A 17373-nucleotide genomic window follows, 5' to 3' on the forward strand; every position below is an offset into this window, starting at 1 on the left:
AAAGTGTTTAAATTTTGAAGTACAGTGATTAAATTGCTCATGAAAAAAGTCCCCGAAGAATAAAAAAGAATTTTTTTGAAGAAAGGTCCTTCGGTTGCAAAAGAATTCTATTCAACGGGCAACAACTCTGTTATCTACATTCTTAACCAACATCTAAAACATTTAGTTTTTAACAGCTCAAACACATATTTGAAATTGGGGCTTTAAGAAAGTGATATTAATAAGTGTTTATTTTCCTTTTTTATTGACAATTTACTCAAAATCGAGCTTTTATTGATTTGATCACACCCGACCGTATTTGATCGCCTCATAATGCTTAAAAAATAATTCCTTAATTAATAAATTGAGGTATAATTTCAATCGGCATGATTGTATCACTAACAATATCAAATGATGAGCAAATAATTTTTTTCATATTTATTTATGTTACATACATTGTTTTTTTGTATAGGTGTAAGAAATTCTTAAAGTCATGAAATTATAAGGATTAGTATTGAAGATGGGTTAAATACTTGGTATGGTGTATTCATTTTTTCGGGAGGGGGATTGGGTTCAAAAATTATTTTCTTTACCGCGTTGAAATAGGAAAGAAATGGAGAAAATTCTATTGTTAGATAAAATTATCTAGTGTTAGCTGACGGGAAAATAAAAAAAAAAAGAGAAAGAAAAAATTTCTATTTAACATGGCCCTCATACATTGTTTACAAACCAATATTATCAAGTTCTACTTTATAACATGGTGATACGCATTTGGACAATGTCAATTTATGAAAAAGGAACGGCACTTAACAATCTTACGAAGGAGTTCATGTCTTACATTTTGTTTATTTGAACAATACGTTATTGTTCGTCGGTTTGTTATTTCACTTATGTTTTGAAATACATCTAGTTTAAATCCCGCCAAATATTGCATTGACACATTTTTCATTTCTCAAGTACTATTTTTGAAAAGAAAAGGATTTGATCTCTGGTATTAAAGAGATTTAAAAAGTTTAAAAGTGAGATTGCTTTTCCTTTTCTCCTTGTCTCAATTGTAAATTTAAAACTTAATCTTTTTAAACAACAGTAGCCTAAATGTTTCCTAACTATACAAATGAACAGCAACAAGATGCCAACCAGCATAAATAAATGCACATTGAACTGAAATAATATAATTGGATATTTATATACTTTTAAGTGTATTTAATATCCACCGAAGAAATCCCCGCCTGCATGTCATTTCAAGTGGTCGTAATATCCACCGAAGAAATCCCCGCCTGCATGTCATTTCAAGTGGTCGTTAACTATTACTTACAAATCCGTTGGGGGTTAAATGAAACAGCCATCTAAACAACCTAGATGGTCTTTCGATGGGAGAAACGATCGGAGAAAATACCGAGCTGTTACTAGTATACAATTATTTAATGCTTGAGGAGTCGATAGACCCGAATATTTTCCCGAGGTGCAGGGAACAGCTCAGTATGATCTTCGTTGGCCTCGGGCAATAGATCATACTGAGCTGTTCCCTGCACCAAGGGTAAAATTCGGGTCTATTGACTATTCAGGCATAAAATAATTGTTTTATTACCTAATTCCGTTTTTAAAATTTTGTGTTCACAATTATAAATTACATAAGGTTTTCATACCATTATGCATTCAGGTCATTGTTAATCAATACCAAGATGACCTAAAAGATAAAATTTAAGAACAATAGTAAAATAAACATAATAAAGTTAACTATTAACCTTGTAAAAATTGAGCTTTTTCTAAAACACGTTGCCGGTCCAATAGATCGCAGTCTATTGACCGGCGGTCCAATAGATCACAGTCTATTGACTGGCGGTCTAATAGATCGCAGTCTATTGACCGACAGTCAATAGATCACTTCCAAATCTGAATACACATACAAAATAGACGAAAATATTTTATTAATCTGTAATAAAACAACAAAATCCCTTTGATTAGATAATAAAATGAATTAAAGTTAATGTTAACGTGAATATTGCATCACCACCTCTTGGGTCTTGGAATTCTATTTGAGATATATAATCCTCGGAGAAACGCCTTGGCTTTTATGTTTCAAAAAACATTTTTCGACCACGGAGATTATTCTGCGACATTCACGAAAATTCGTACTTAATTTTTAAAAAAAAATTATCTTTTAATTTAAGATATTTCTTATCGGTTATATTTTAACATCCTTGATATTTTGATTTCCTTAGAAAGCAGGTAGTTTAATGCGCCGAAATGTTTTAGTTGATAATACCTAAACGTCATTATTTAAACAATAGGCTCATGGGCCATATCGCTAAACAATTTTTCTTGCATCAATCTATTTTAAAAGGGTTTTGATATGAAAAATTTGACAAAACTTGAAACAATACATAAAAGAGGTCTCCTATTTTGGACATCATATCATAAGTTTTAAGGTGCACTAACTGACAAATGTTATTGTTCTCGGCCGCCTCAAAGTTATAAAGAAAACATGATTGTCAAATGAATTTCAAACTTTAAAATATATAAAATAAAAATTAAATCTATTAATCTATTTTTAACGTTACTTGCAAAACAAGTTTGTGAATTATTTGTTTATTATTTAGCAAAGAGAAGAATGCACTCAAGTGCAACGTAAACTAATTAATCAATCGTATTGTTTTTATGGTAAATAAATATATATTTCCGTCATTAATTTAAAATAATTTGCTATCTCATAAATAGCAATGATCATTGGTTAACTACGTTATATTAACATCCAGTGGGAGTTTCCCCTCCATTTCTAAAGAAAACCGATTGTAATTTACAGCTCCACAGAAAATAACTTGGTTGAAATCTTTGGGATTCTGTTCCAACCAGTTTAACGATCGATCGAAACTTTCAACAACCTTATATAATCACGAACTTTACGAAATGATATCAGACTCGAAATCCCACATATAGCAAATTTCGCTATTTATCTTGTCTAATGTACTGAAGTACAAGTAATACGTTATATTTACTTACCTTTTATAACTATTCAATGATTCATTGGATGAAATAGAAAGATGTTCATATAAAAAATAAATTGCTTCTTTGATATTTTATATGGGTATAAATGTTACAAGCATTGCAGAAAACGGATTATAAATTTTTTATCAGTAATGGTTACTACCTTCATAGCCAGCATGAATAATCAGAGAAAACATTTAATTGTTTAAATAAAAATATGTGCTCTTCGCCGTGTGTTGAAACCATTAAGTATTTCCTGCTCTATTTGATCATATAATAACAACCACTAGGTAATCGATATCACCATCCTATATGATGATTAAAGTAGAATTTATCGGAACCAATTAGTTCTGAAGTGATTTTTTTTTTTTTTAAATTTAGCCTTTGAATTATATGTCTATTTAAAGCACTATAAACTAAAGTTATCACAGGGATTTCTATTCATTGATGATGCATTTCATTGCATTTGGACGAAGTTTCAGTAACAAACCTCATTATAAACATGTGACTGAAATGTACCGACACAAAAAAGTGGTGTCCCACGTCTATTAATCAAAATTTTACTGTAGACAGGGAAATATTCGCCAGTTTTATTTTCACCTCTTCCGTTGTCAGATCGAAATTAAAAAAGGTAGAATGCAAACAAAGTGTGACGTTCGCTTTGTTGTGACCATGGAATTTCGAGTGTTATTCTAATTTCTAATATCAGAACTTCTTTTGTATCTTACAGATTTAAACAATATTTTTTATGACATGATTAACTACACAAGTGTTAGCCCTTTCACATTAATCAACTTTCAGAAATCTCACAAATTGTAACATTGTAGTTCTTAAGAAGAAATTTTAAAAACACATTTCCCTATACATGTATATGTAAATTAGAATTTAAAATATTTGAGGATGACTACATAATAATCTCATAAATAAAATTGTAGCATTGTAATTGTTGAGAAGAAAATTGTCAAAACTTTTTCTTAATCTTTCTATTTTAATATCTCCTGGGGCCCAACTATTGGCCAGGGGTCAATGTTTTAATTATCTAGAATCTGCACTATCTGGATGATGCTTACATAGTACAAATTGAAGCATTGTAATTTCTGAAAACATTTTAAACATTATCCCGATAGGTTTCTATGCTATTACTTATTAGGTTTGTTACTGACTGTTTATAGAAATTTGTGAGGTCTGTAAAGCCGAGCCTTCTATGGACTTTACCGACACCACAAATTTCTGAAAACAGTCAGTAACAAACCCAATAAGTGTTTTGTTTTGTCGAGGACCTAAAGTTTGATATGTAGACAACAGAAGATAATGTATAACAAATGAATTAAATTCATACGGTTATTCACTAATTTTGTACCTTCCTCGTCAGTCGTCTGTGTAAACTTGGATGCCATTGTATATAGGATCGTTTTATTACAGCACGGGCAAAAGGGGGGGGGGGGGGTTCACTCTAAATATTTTGGGGCTTAAAAATTAAAGGTATGGTTGAAAGTTTGTGTAAAAAAATCAGCTCAAATAACGTTACATCCGCCATGTACCCTTATAACTTTTGACTCCCGCCGTGTATAAGGCAATCACGTGACGCAATTCATCCAATGACGTCGAGACATTCTAGCCCGAGGCAAAAAAATAAACTTTGAACCCCTTTTGAGGCCCTCTATTGACGTGGTGGTCACGATTTAGACAGTTTATAATAGTAACTATTTACAATCTGTGATGTAACATTTGGTGTAATAACACTTTAGAATATATTTAAAAACACACACACTCACTTTTTTGTAGTTATCTTCCTTCTGAAATGATTTTGCATTTTCTGTTTACAATTTAAAATCCTCTTTCTTTAAAGATGCTTTAATATATACTAAGTTTAGTTTAATTTGGTCCACAAGTGAGACATTTTCAGAGGGGCGGACAAGCAGACAGACGGACGGACGTCAAACAACAAGTTAAAAGGAAAGCTAACTTGACCCTTTGGTTCAGGTGACCTAACGAAAGATAACATTTTAAGTAGACTTTCTCTCCACTGAATATAAAATATAAAAAAAGATTACTGGGATATTCATGAACTATGGTCAACAAACTATCATGTATTTTTACACTGCCGAGACCGTCGGATTTATATGCTTTTAAAGCCGATTTAAGAAACTTCCAGTCTACCCTTGAATTGAAACAAATCGTTAATGAGGCCTAGACAAGTGTTTATCTTTTCTACTTTTAAAAAAATTGAAGACTAATATACATTGTATACATATATTAAGCTAAGCAACTAACTGTTACTCTTTGAATCATTTAATAAACATGCTGAAAAATTAAAAAAAAAAAGTACGCAGAACATTTCGGTCAACTAGCACTTTAGACATAAAAAAGATAATTGTGATCTAAATGAACAACCAAACTAAAATCAATGTAAAAAAAGCAATAATAGCGTAAAGGATAGCAATGACTGAAGCAAACCTTTTTATTATACATATTTGATTGATAACTGTAAACTAATAAGCAGAACAATGCACTGAAGAGTGCTGGAGTTTTGAGGCTATTTTTGGACCATATTGATATCGTAGGATGAATCTCTGTAAAGATATACAGGGAAACATATAAAATTTTAACGCTTAAATATATCAACACTTTCTTAACTGAATAAGAAATTATCATTTAATATTTATACTTGAAAATGTAAAGTAGAGCTGACGGCTACTTTGTTGACCATTCAGCGTCCAAAAACGCAGTTTTAAGAGTTAAAAATACGAATACACTTTATAGATACAGAACAAAGATATAACTTTTGCGTATAAGCATTTTCACACAACAAAGAAAACAACATTGTTTCACAACTTCTGAAAGACAATACCCTCCTGTATGGTATCAATATCTTTATCTCCGACTTGCACAACCCGAAAACCATGGTCTTTAATCTTCTGTTTTCGGCGTTCATACCCCCAGCCAACACCTAGCCCTTCTTTAGAAGAATTTATACTGCTTGTAGGAAGGCACGTAAAAAAACTAAAAGGTAAATGGAGTTGGGCTTCTTTATCGTTGATAAGATTTCTATGGTACGATGAAACAGCCGGGTCAAAAGCAACTGCGAAGCCATCAGGTTTAATGACTCTTTTTATCTCTTCTAGTATCGCGTCTACTTCAAAAGAATCATGTAGAACATCGTTGATGATAATGAAATCAAACTTTTCGGACCAGTCGTCTGGAAGTTGTCCTCCTCTCTTGCATAAGTACTCGATGTTTTTTGGGCCGTCTTTTGAGAGCTCTTTATTGGCATAAGATATAGAGACCTGATCCATGTCAAATGCGTATATTTTAGAGTCTGGATATTGTTTTGCCATTGCTCTCGTATGCCGTCCATAGCCACAACCAAAGTCCAGTATTGTAAACTTGCAACCTAAAAAGTAATATATCATTCCCGCAACTTCTTACTTTTTTCAGGTTGTATTTCACTCAGATAATATTCTTTAAGATATATAAAAGTTTTGAATATTATAGATGACTGCAAACCTGGTTTTAGTTTCAAAACAGGGGCAAGAAATTGTTTACTCCACTGATCAAGATCTTCTTGTGAATGACTCGTGTTGATCCAACTCAAAAATGGCTCAGAATACCAAAATCCTTAAAAATGAAATAAAAAATAGTTTAATAATAATATTATCATTATTTTGAAAGACTAAGCATATCAAATACTAAAACATACAATGCATTTTTATATTCTGTATTTTGATTACCTTCAGGTCCCTCATGTGACACTGCATTTTGAAGTTGAGGAAAGATCTGGCTAAGAATAGGGATGACCGTTGAAATGTGCCCCCATAGCTTTAACTGATTTGTTTCGAAAGGTAGAGAATATTTTCCCTCCTCATTAATGGTTACGATTCCAGCTGCGACCAGGCATCCCAGCCATTCTTGTATGTATCTATAAACATGGTAATTAGCCTTTTAAGTAATCCCTTAACGGTAAAAATTCATGTATTTCATTTATTGCGAACAAAATTAAAAGGTAAAATGAAATTCGAACAGGATACCGTACATTTGTTTTATCACAGTCTTACGTAAATGCTCTTTAATATTCACAAATAGAAAAGAATTGTATTTTGTTCTTGTAAGTAAGTGAATTGGTTACCTATCCTTAAAAATGTGATCAAGTATTTTAAAAATGTTTAAAAGAAACCTTTAATCTATTTCTAATAAATGTTAGATTAGGTTATATACTGTTGCTATCAACATGTAAAAATTAGCAAATGTTTATTCATTACTTTCACAAATAATATCAGTTACAATTTTCCAAAAGAATGTTCATATCTTTGTTCTGTAAAACTTGACCCCCTTCAAAGAAAATGTGCACAACTCCAGTGTCCAAGATTAAGTAAATTTTAATAACCACCATACTTCCTACCATTTAAAAATTTTTACAAATGGCTAGCCGCAAGCTATTTGCTTTAACATGTTTTTTCTATTTTATCCTTACATTGCCCCCACCCCGAAAAATTCTGACCCAGAGGGATAATAATGAAACACAAAACATAAATTCAGTGTTCGAACTTCCTTGTATATAATTCACTTCATAAGAAGCGACCCAAATAATAAATCACTTATGCTAGCACTTGACAGGAAAATAAAACCATTCAAATCAGGCTTATACTGTTTTACCAGTATTTAGTTGACAGTATTACAACACGACTTTGCCACGCCATGGTGTATGCATAAAACATCTACTGCATGTTACATTACCTCAAGATAAGTGCAACTACTGCACTAAACAAATACAGATACATACTAGATGAACTGCTGACCTTAGTTTTTTGCCCGCTTTTTGACTTAGTTCTTCCGCCGTACAAGGTTGTCGAACGTTAATGAAGGCATCAACTATTCCAGTCTGGTAACCAAAAGCAAACACCAAGCTACTGAGTCCGTCCCTTACAAGCTGATCTAAGGCCCGAGGAGTAGTAGACGACGCCATTGCTAAACGAAGGATCGTCTTTTTATTGCTCTGATAAAGACTCGTATTTTTTTCGTTTACGTTGATAAAATTAGAGATAAAACTGTATGAAGTATGGCAGACATAAGGGCAATATTTTCTGGCTATTTATAACGATTCGTTGCAATCACTGATATTAGTGAGAGAATAACAAGGAACGAGTATTGAAATATGAGATGATCAAATAAAGATAAAATCATTTCAATTGGCTAAACGTTTCTTGCAAGGCAAGTTTTTGTATAATGTCGTTTACATTTTGGCAAAGTGCTACGTAACAGATTTAGCGACCTATGCTTTTTCCTTTTTCGTGTAAATGTACTAGATATCTATGTAATGAATTTAAAGTTAATAACAAAAGTAATTAATAATAATAATAAAACAAATCAAATTAAAACCGATTGTGATTTATAGCTTTATGAAAATGAAATAATACCATCCTGTTTTACATGTAACCAGTATATTGATCGTAACTTTCAGTAACCTCAGAAAATGATGTCCGACCCTAATTTTTATATACATAAGAAATTAATTGCTCAATATGATTGATTTATTGCTTAATTAAAAAAAATAATATAAACTATAACTAGTTTAGGTGACGAGTATAAGAGGGATTTTTTTTCCCAATAACGCTCTCTACATTTCTGACAAAAATGAATCATTAAGGGAGCACTATACCATTGAATAATTGTCCGTGTGTCGAAACCATTATAAAGGTATTTCCAGCTCTATTGATCACATAATGTCAACCCACTAGGTAATTGATTTCACCCTACTAATTATAATTGTTCGATTCATCCAAAACAATTAGTTGTGAAGTGCGTTTAAAAAATCTAGCCTTTGAATATCTGCTCCGGGTCACTATGTCAATAGGTGTGAGGTAAATTAAATATTACATTAACATCCACTGTATAGTTTCACCTCTATTTATTTTTTTAAAAACTGACTGTGAGAAAACTTAAAGATGATAAAACGTCGAGGAAAAAAATAAAGTGTCTGTGTGATAGTGATATATTTATTATCAAATCGGCACAAAATGCATTTCATACAGAAAGACGAAACAAATATCTATTAAAGAGTTGATAAACGGTTATATGCAGAGACAACAGGTTTTGTTAAAATTTAAATTAAAGAAGATCTTGGGTTCATCATTTTAATCTTAGGAGTAATATCAAAATTATAAATTATAAATATTTCAAATAATATATATATTGATAAGAAATAAAATACTCTGAAAAATATACATATAATTATACGGATATTTATAGACGTTTTTGGATTTAAAATTGATACCAGCAGTGATCTGATGAAAATCTGCGTCTGGAAAAAAAATCAAGATTTTTCTGTCTTTTTAAATTGATTATGCATCAAATGACACATTGCAAACAATTTCATTGTGGTATTTTTCAACTAAAATTTGAAAGTCCAGTTGTAGTATCTTTAATTCTCACACTGTATTCTGATCAAAAAGATATAAAATTTATTTTTGTGTTCGTGAGCAAACTCATTCATATACACCGTACTGCAATCTTTAAATAGTTGTAAAAACCAATATTGTATAACTGTATCGTTGACGAGTTTTCAATCTTAATAATAAATAACATAAACACGGTTGTATGGATATAAACCAGCTTCTCATTGCATAAGTGTAATTCGTTTCAGAGGTTTCATATTGATATTCAGTGTATGTAAATATTTGATCAAGTGATGGTTTTGAATGAGCGCTTGGTTATAATTACTTTCAATTAACGACAATTAAGGATCAGAGCCCCATCCTCATCCATTAATGGAAATCAAATTATCCTGTACAGATAGGTAATGAGTTCATATTTATTCACAAGCTTATTAAATTGCTATTATGGATCTAGACTCAGTACCTAGGCTTACTTAGGTTAAGAAGGTTTCCGTTCTAAAACTAATGCACATAGAATTACTTGTGACGTTGACCTTTACATTACTCTTGTTCTGTTTTTTCGTGACGTTCGTTCTTGCAATTTAATCGTCTCAATATTTGTAAAGCATTGTTTTGGACCGTTGAATATTTAACGTTGATTGACTATTAATGGACAAAAGTAATTATAACCCAGAATTAACCTCGTGCGTCGAAAAAACCATTGCAGGCCGTGCCTCATTGAACAAGCATATTAAACCCATTCTTAATCAGGATATTGGAAATTAGTGATTGATTTAACAACTCATTATTTGAATGTTATCTCCGACGTGATTTGAACTGGTTTTCTACCATGTATAGAATAAGTATGGACAACAAATAAATGAAAGGGTCATTTAAATTTTGATCTACAATTGAGAAATGTCTACTTTAATTTACTGATGCATTACCTTTAAATGCCAAATTCGGAAGCGTTACATTCATAATTTATAGGCATTTAGAGGTATAAGATCAATTAAACATTATGGCCGAAAGACGGATTACGCAAATTGTGTATGTTGTGTGTTTCTTGTGTTTATTTTCTGACATTACTACAGGCAGCACTCTTACAGCTGAACAAAATTTACAAACGACACTTTTAACAGGTTACAAGACTAACCTTAGACCCGGAATGAACAGATCGATTCCGTTGGATGTGAATATCTCGTTCCATATCTTTTTCATCAAGGAATTTCAAGAAAGCACCGGTAAATTCAGTGTTAACGGTGCATTCGTATTGGAATGGAACGACGAACGACTTGCCTGGGATCCTAATTCTTACGATAATCTGACGATGACAAATTTACCACAGACCCAAATTTGGATTCCGAATCTCGTAAACATTAACCCATTTGGTGATATTTCAGGACTTGGTAGTGATTTAATATCTTTAGAAGTTTTTAGCACAGGGTACTGTAAGTGGGTTCCATATCAGTCTTTCCAAGTGATATGTGATGCAGATGTCACCAAGTATCCCTTCGATACCCAATACTGCACCATGAATTTTTTCATGTGGTCTTATAAAAAGAATTCCGTGAAAATCACAATAACTTCTCCCACTGTAGGATTTTCATTGTATACGAAACACGGATTATGGGATATCGTAAACTCTCTGACATATACCAATCCCACCGTGCATGGTTACGATGAGGTGATCGTTGGATTGTGGTTAGAGCGAAGAACTGCATTTTACATCTCCAGCCTCATCATTCCTATGTTCTCGATCAGCATGCTGATGGGTCTAGTATTTCTACTCCCACCGGAGTCTGGAGAGAGAGTTGGATTCATAACAACCGTGCTGCTGAGTTACATCGTGTTTCTGACAATCATCCAGGATAAACTCCCCGAGTCTTCAGAGCCGGGTCTGTCCATCATAGGGTACATTCTGATGATATGCGTTATCTGGGGGACACTGACTACGGCGTTGGTCATCATTAGCCTATGCATACACAATGCTCCTAACGACCAGTCCTTACCAGGTTTCATCAGAAAAATTTTATCTTGCAAACGACGGAGAGCAACTGTGAAAAATATTAAAGTTGTTAAACCTTGCGATACAAAAACAGATTCATTGGTAGACGAGGAAGAAGATGTTACTTGGGCGGATGTTGGAAAGGCGTTTGATAGAATATGTATGATCCTTTGTATCCTACAAGGCATTTTGACGGTTATCATTTACTTTGGTCTCGTGCTCTAGCCTAGGATAAATACATGTATCTCTTCTTCTTTATATAACAATAGGAATTTTCATTCTATGAACACATAATCTGACTGATTAGTTGATAGTTTCCTTTTTTGAGATTCTATGCATTTGTTTTTTTTAACCTGTGTTTTTCTTCACAACTTCACATGTATTTTTTCTATGTACATGTAGGTGCAAATAAACCATGTTGATTAAGTGAATATTTAAATTAACTTATTTATCAGTTACACAACTGTTCATGTACGTAAATCAGGTACATATATAGCCTTGCAGGTCTACGGAAAAATATGCCCAATAATGAAAGCTAGTTATGGGATAAGACAATTTACTTTCTTAAACATTATGTGCATATATTCCATATCTCATATGGTGAAGATGTTTTCTTGCAAAGTCGTGGAAAATTGATCATTAACATTTTCATCGATATCGGAAAATTAAGTTTTTGAATTTAATTCTTGGTTGATAGTCTCCAAATTTTAGGTTCTTCCGCATACGTACATCCGGAAACTCTTGAAGGTATTAAACAAGGTATTTAACGAGCTTTAGAAGAAACAGAAATATTGACATCTTCAAGAAAAAAATTGGATAATAATTTTCCATCAGTATTACATCAGAAGCACATAGCTCAGTCGTTCTAGTGGCTTGGCTGGTAACCGAGAGGTCCCCAGTTCAAATCCCACTGTGGGCGGTTGATGTTGTGTGTTGTGTCCTTAGACAAGACACTTAATCTGCGTTGTCTCAGTCCACCCAGCTGAAAATGGGTACCGGCTTAGGCTGGGGAGTTAACCTGCGATGCACTGGTGTCCCATCCAGGGGGAGTCTGCGACTCTCATCCGCTTAGCACCACGGAAACCGAGTATAAGCACCGGCCTTATAAGCCATGATTGGCTTGGGAAGGATTTAACTTTAACTTTAACTATTACATCAGAAAATGTATGAAATGAGGTAATGAGTAAATAAATGGTGCAAAATAGTCTGCAAAACAATTTCTCCATAGAGCATTCATTCTACATCCCATGTAATACGCTCTTTATGAAATTAAAATCTTTGTTTAAACAGTTAGAAAAACTCAAACAGCCGAGTAAAATATTCATTGTTTGAATTTGTATTTAACGTGCGAACAATTGATTTTGTTGTTATTCAAGAAAAGTATGCATGTAAGATGATTTGAGCAGAGAATTGCTTACTTGTTATGGTATAAATTTAGATGTTGAATCCCTGGTTGTATAAATACACAATCAACCATCGCAGTTATAAATCAAAGAAAATGTGTTTTTACGAGGTTTTGCATGTATGTTCCGTTAACATATTGTGCACATTCTAAAGGGACATGGTGCTGATTTTGGTCAAATCGTATTTGTCCGGTGTTTATTTAAACAATATTTCTTACAGTCAGCCAAAATTTCAGCGTCAGTCGTTGAGTTATGTATAAGTGATCTACAACTCTCACAGTTCTTTGATATGTAAACAAAACATAGATCATGTTTTGTTTACATTTTGAAGTTTTTAGGTTTAGACAGAATATGAGTGTAACAAATGCTAGCAACTGTTTCTATATTTTCAAAACTAGAACTTTTCAGGACATTTGAACTAATGTAAACAAAAAATGGCACGAGCCCGGTTTACTTAACCAAAAATTTGGAGCTCTGGATCTTGCTTACAACTCTGCGACCGACACTTAAATTTTGGTTGATCATTAGATATGCCTTACTCAAGTTTTGTAAACAATAGAAATAGAAACAAATCAAATATGACCAATCGTGACCATGCCCCTTTAACATGCGACAACTAATTAAGGTTTTAATATAGCTGACATTTTATTCATAATGCTTATAAAAAATTAACCCATTTTTAAACATTCGCTCTTTGTGAAAAGTTATACAGATCAAATAGAATTTAAAAAAAGAACCCTTTGTGTGTAAAAATCCAATTAACAATCAAGCCTTAACAATGACGTGTGATGAAGAGAAATTTACATATATTAGCCTTAAAAAGGCCCAATTAGTCTCTGATGTTCTGGACACTTAAAAACACCCAGTTTTTTCACAATGTTGAAACCCGATATTTGCTATTTTTGATAAAGACACCCTCTATCGATTTTGCAAATCGTTAATTAAAGAAAAAATTACGTAAATATTTATTTCAAAGAAAGTTTGACAATGCGAATGTTTATTGAGATAATAAAGTTTAAATTAGTTTTAAATGATTATTGAGTATTTCATTGTTATAATTACCCATCGATCCTGGAAAACACGTAATTGTATCTTGAAATGAAGTGTATATTTTCTAACGCATTCTGTTTTTGTAAAATAGCGGTTAATTGCGTAGAGAGAAAAAGATGATTAAATAGGTTAAAGCACATGGCCGTTAGTGGACAACAAATGAAATCATGTGTTGTTTATGATGTCTGGTGTTGTTCATCTTAATTGTTGATACATTTAGATTTAATGGGAAAACTCGCAGGGAGTTGAGGTTCAACTTCGGACCACTGAAAAATTGTCCAACTGCTGCAACCTGCGGAAAATGCACAATTCCGTAGCCGTTTAGCAAGATTTATTCTAACTCTGCAATTTTATGACAAATAAATATCGCAAGAGCAGGAGTTGGTAGTGCAAGCACATTGACTATTTCTCTCAAACTGCTGAAGACTTCAATTAAAGCTAATAATGCACATTGAAGACACGTCATTTGTTTTAAACAATAAGAAATGATATAAGAGTAAATGAACAGAACGGTTTAATGAAAAAGAAGAAAAAAAGTATTACTAACTTAAAAATAAACTTACTGTCTTAGTTTGTTGAAATCAGAATTACGTAACAGATAAATGTGTCATGTCCAAGGGAAACATTTCACATGGGTGATAATACATATGCCATTGTAGGCGCGATATACCTGTATGTTTGAACAGCTGTATACATTTCAGACTAATTAACATCGTCAATACTTATTGATGACAATATTCTGTAATGCAATTTCAATGATATCCATTTAAGATATACAACTCAAGAGTGCTTACTTCTAGTTTCGAATGCAAGTTAATTAATTATATTTGTTTTCTTTGAAATTTTTTTTTTTATGTTTGTTGAAATAATATTGGTTATTACTCAGAACATGAAACAAAACTCATTGTCTCGTTTCTGAAATAAAGACCCATAAATCGATTGATAAGTGCTGTTTTTAAGTATTTATGTGGTTTACGATAGGTGAGATAATATTCATCAAATCATTTATTTTTACGAGTGTTTGATGGTGAAATTCCACCAAGAGGACACGATTCACGGTCTTGGACGAAGCTCAGCCTAGACCTAGTCCTAGACCGTGAATCTTAGTCCCGAGGTTAAATTCACTATCCCTTACAAGTTTGTAATGAATGACTATTTTCTCGATTTGTTATACGTTTTTTGTACATAACAAACGACCTCTGAAAAAATCTATTTTGACGTTTAAAAGTTTAATACGGTTTTATCCCTCTGCGGGCTATAAAAAGTGCAAGTGAACAAGAGAGTATACGGCAATTTTCCCGATGAAAATATGATGAACTCTAGTCAAATAAGCAAGAGAAGACATATGTGAGCTCATTCCGCCATTTATCATTTCTTTACAGCATGAGATATTTGTTTACATTTTGCAGCGGCAAAGGAACACATGGTGTTAGACAGGAATATATCACACTGCTGTTTCACTCTAGACAAACTAATCTCACATGGGCGGCAACGCGAGAAATTAAGCTAGGATCAAAGTATTTCCCTTGAAAGGCCGACATTTAATGAATAGTTGAAAAATTTTAAAACATCAATATCGCTGCACATCATCACAAAGAAACGCCGATTTGCCTGATAGTATATGATGTTGGTGTCTTTGTTTAAGTTGTCTTATTATCAACACTAGATTTACTAAAAATGGAATAGATTGATTTTGAATTATGTCTTTATCAACTATTTGAATGGTTTCAAACTTAAATATGTTATTTTACAATGATATCTGACATTTTTGCAATATACATGTAATTAGCGAAAAAAATTAGATTGGCAGATTACTGATTTAAAGAAGAAAAATCTTCAATAAAAATCAGTTTGCTTCATTTTTTTTAGTACAGTTGCGCTTTAAACGGATAAAACAATATTTGGGCATGTTTAGTAATCATGTACAGTTAAAAATAAATTAAAATACCAAATTGCTGCTACATGTATTTGTATGAATTTCCTGGTTTCAGTGAACTGAAAAAGAGGGTAAACACGAATGAATCTGTTCACATAATTGTTTCATTAATATATATATCATATAAATATAAATTATTTAAATGAGAGACAACTTGAGCTTTTTTCAAACTTGATATGGGCAATTATTTTAACAATTGCGACTATTCTTCTAATTTCAAACTAACATTCAAAGATATTTAGTCTATATAGAGCAGTATAAACATTATTTTATGAGCGCACGTATTATCTGAGTGTATTGATTTAAGTGCTGAAAAAAAACAACTCAGAATGAAGCTAGAATAAGCTGGCGGTGTTTGTAATGCACACATAAATTTTGCATTAACAAGTGAGGTTTGGTTGGGTTTATACCGTCATAACATTAAACATTTCTTTTTCATATACACAAATGATAAATAAAAATATTTAAAAAATTACTTAACGCAAATATGAGTAATGTATGTTAAACAACCGAATGAAATTCTGATAAAAATCAGGTCACCCATTGTCAGTACTGAAATCAAAACGCTATTTGGAGTTAGATTTTGAGCAAAATTCCTTCACCGTTGAGAAATGCTGCTGTTAGCGATAGTACATAATGGTTGTTGGTAAATATTTATTGTTTAATAAAGCATCATCACCATACCTGGTATGTAGGTCTCAGCGTTTCTATATGGTGCATCCCATCTATGTATAACTTGTAAAATGATGAGTGTTATACACTCGTCGACGTACAGAACATACAAACGGTTCTTTTATCTAGATACAAATCCATGCCAAGCATAACCTTTTTTGGGCCTTGCAATGTACATAAAGATATAAAAAGTGTGCTTTGGCACGGTCATATAACACTTAATTTGTTTGTGTGCTTATTAATTGTTTGGAACAATATTGATTGTTGCGCTTATGCACTTTAATGGTTACCATAGGCACTGCATTGAATATGGTTGATGCTCATTAGTGACGTTTATGCACTTGTCCCTACCCGTAGCATAGTTTACCCTTTGTTGGGTCGTCACATAAGTTGCTAGACTGTTGTTGTTGCGAGGTAGCCCGTGGTATAATGTAACCTCCAATTGAAAACACCATGGCGAAAATACTAGCCGTATAATATTAAGAAAACATATTAGTGGCAATAACCTTGTTATTTATTCATTCGATGTTTTGGAAGATTAAAATGATATCATATCAATACAACTTTAATCATATCTAGTCATATTTATAGAGTATGTTCTACAACACACTATCTGATTTGTTACAATATAAATCCATGTGAGTGTGTGTGGGGGTATTTATAACACTGTTTTAACTTTCTGAGTCGATAGTCGCTTTATACTGTTATCAACATTTGAACAAATGAATGAAATCATGATGTAGCAAGGAATTTTCTAAAATTCATTATTTGTGTCATGTTTAGTATCATCTAGATTCCTTGTAGTTAATACATACCTTAGGTTGGATCACGTGTCCTCAGAATATTTTCTTTTAACGTTGATTTGCCTGCACTTTGTGCGCCATGATTCGCAAACGTCAACAGTAAACAGTCGCTGATGACACATGATTTTAAAATTAAAAGTGGCCACAGTATTTGGCCGGAATACAA

At 32.5% G+C, this 17373-nt stretch overlaps 2 protein-coding genes across 2 annotated transcripts; one reads left to right on the top strand and one right to left on the bottom strand.

Annotated features, from left to right (window-relative positions):
- Nucleotides 1-5250: 5250 nt before the first annotated feature.
- LOC128163902 (uncharacterized) lies at nt 5251-8026 on the bottom strand. Its single transcript, XM_052827586.1, has 4 exons — nt 7761-8026; nt 6696-6883; nt 6472-6582; nt 5251-6358 (listed from the first exon to the last, which is right to left on the bottom strand). The coding sequence occupies exons 1-4, from the start codon at nt 7925-7927 to the stop codon at nt 5793-5795; spliced, it is 1032 nt and encodes a 343-aa protein (XP_052683546.1). The 5' UTR covers nt 7928-8026; the 3' UTR covers nt 5251-5792.
- Nucleotides 8027-9940: 1914 nt separating this feature from the next.
- LOC128163901 (neuronal acetylcholine receptor subunit alpha-2-like) lies at nt 9941-11774 on the top strand. Its single transcript, XM_052827585.1, has one exon. It carries the CDS (start codon nt 10357-10359, stop codon nt 11566-11568), a length of 1212 nt encoding a protein of 403 aa, XP_052683545.1. The 5' UTR covers nt 9941-10356; the 3' UTR covers nt 11569-11774.
- Nucleotides 11775-17373: the final 5599 nt, after the last annotated feature.

Source organism: Crassostrea angulata, chromosome 9 (genome assembly GCF_025612915.1).
Source record: "Crassostrea angulata isolate pt1a10 chromosome 9, ASM2561291v2, whole genome shotgun sequence".
Taxonomy (NCBI): Eukaryota; Metazoa; Mollusca; class Bivalvia; order Ostreida; family Ostreidae; genus Magallana; species Magallana angulata.